The following is a 2,143-nucleotide window of genomic DNA, read 5'->3' as shown; positions in this document are numbered from 1 at the left end:
AGCAAACATAGACCATGAAAACAGAAGCATGAGTCAAGGGACGACTTACGTGAGTAGGACTGAGTTTGAGCTTGAAGGAGGGGGACCTTAGGGTAAACCCTAGCAGAGCTTTTCGTGAGAGGTAGTGAGGGATGGCGGCTGGTTTCTGAAAGAGTGAATGTGAGGTGGGATTAGGGCAACATAGCAGGGTTTATATACATTGGGCCAACCCTTAGGCCCACTTAGGGGCAGCCCACTAACCTTTGGGACAGGAAAAAGTGGGGCCTTACGGTATAAACAATTCAAATACAAATATTACTTTTAAAATTTAATGAAAATTAAGGAACAAAAACATATTTAATCCTAATTAACTTACTATTTTGTTATTATTTGAATATAATTAATGTTTTTTATTCTATTATACTTAAATTAAAATTTAAAATAATTAAATTTTTTAATTTAAATAATATAAATTCATATATAGATTTTTTAAAATCAAAAATACTATTTTTTGTCTTTTACATATTTTTCTAAATTTAAAAAAAGTATTTTTTATTTTGGATTATTATTTTCTCTGATAGTTTAAAATAGTATTTATAAAAACATTATTTTTTAAATAAATTAAAACTATATTAAAAAGTCCAAAATTTATTTAATGTCGTAATTATGAACTTTTTTTTATCATTAATTAATTTGTTTATTGCGCATTAACAATGCCAAAATTCACTAATTATATCAGTTATTACTTTACTATTTATTAATTATTTTTATCCGGTTCTGGACCGGTTAACAGGACCTTATTTATTTATTAAATTAAGGAAGCCGAAGATGAGTACTGCAGAGGGGGTGTCATCCATGCCAATGCCATGTGTTATTTCGTCTGCATGCACCTAACTTAATTATCCCCTTTCTTCACTCTTCCATTTCTCACCCACCCCAACCCCGTTTTATTTGCATTCTGTGTAAGAGAGAGAGAAAAAAAAAAACGAAGAGAGAGAGAGAGAGGAAGATGGAGGGTATCACGGCCACCGTGTGCAAGGGCGTCAAAGAGTACTGGAAGAGGAAAGGCTACCGGAGACTAAACGGGTCGGGTAGGAGAAGAAGGAACCGGGTTGAGCTGGGAAGCACCCGAACCGGGAAGGGCCGGTTCTGGCGGTGGAGGATCAGACTCGCACCCAAGATCCGAATCAAAAAAATCCCCTCTCCCAAGAAGGTTCTCCTTTGGGTGAGGGACGCGTACGTGCGGATGATGCTGGGCTTGGCCAACTCACGCGTCATGACCGCCGGGGCCTCAGCTTCGGGCTACGGTGGGCCCCTGTCAGCCGTGGACACCTCCTTCGCGGGCTTCGGTCGGGCCCAACCCAAAGAGTACGACGACAAAGCCATCATCCAGATCTACAAGTCCATCCTCATGGCGCATGGAGCGTTAGTACCTCGTGACGCTGCAGCAGAAATCGCTTGCCGGCGCTGACCGACGGAAAACGGTAGAAGCACCCTTTTCTCGTAAACTGTTCGATACTACTCTGGCCAAGCCATTAATTTCTTCTTTTCTGTCATTCTATCAGATTTTTAGATACTCTAGTGTTTAGGTTTACTTTTATTGTGATTCTATCGATTAGATAGATTCATTCTTCTTCTTTTCACTCAAATATAAACAAATGCAAATTTGTATTATGAATGGGAAAAAAGGCACTCTCATTTGGAAGATAATTTCCGTTCTTCTTGTTCATAATATATCACTTCTTTTTCCTATTTTAGCTATTAAATAAAATTAACTTTTATAAAAAGTATGAGTGAAAATTGATTGAATGTCACGTTACAAGTCAACCTATAAAATCAGGAATCAAAATGCAACAACTTTTTACAAAATAGTTTTATATTATCTTTCTTTGCGAAAGAATTTTGTTGGTTAAAATCATGTGTCACGAGCATGCCTGCTTGAAATATAATTAATTTTCGCTAAAAAGAATGGTAATGATAAAATTTATATAAGATTTATATATCAATATATATCATTATTTAATCATATAAAAGTATAAAATGTAAACTACTTTCTTTCACTGATCATATTTATTCTCCACATAAAACAAAGCTATATTATTCGTTATATAGTTAAAAAAAAAAGAGCAGAGTGTGTTTATCTTAATTTTAGAAAAATGACACT

General features: G+C 35.5%; 1 protein-coding gene across 1 annotated transcript; it reads left to right on the top strand.

The window, feature by feature from the left end:
• Window positions 1-808: 808 nt before the first annotated feature.
• On the top strand, window positions 809-1,713 carry LOC114190413. The gene has a single exon (XM_028079285.1). The coding sequence runs from the start codon at window positions 989-991 to the stop codon at window positions 1,448-1,450; it is 462 nt and encodes a 153-aa protein (XP_027935086.1). The 5' UTR covers window positions 809-988; the 3' UTR covers window positions 1,451-1,713.
• Window positions 1,714-2,143: the final 430 nt, after the last annotated feature.

The sequence above is a fragment of the Vigna unguiculata genome, chromosome 7 (assembly GCF_004118075.2).
Source record: "Vigna unguiculata cultivar IT97K-499-35 chromosome 7, ASM411807v1, whole genome shotgun sequence".
Taxonomy (NCBI): domain Eukaryota; kingdom Viridiplantae; phylum Streptophyta; class Magnoliopsida; order Fabales; family Fabaceae; genus Vigna; species Vigna unguiculata.
This window is presented reverse-complemented; position numbering and strand designations above follow the sequence as displayed.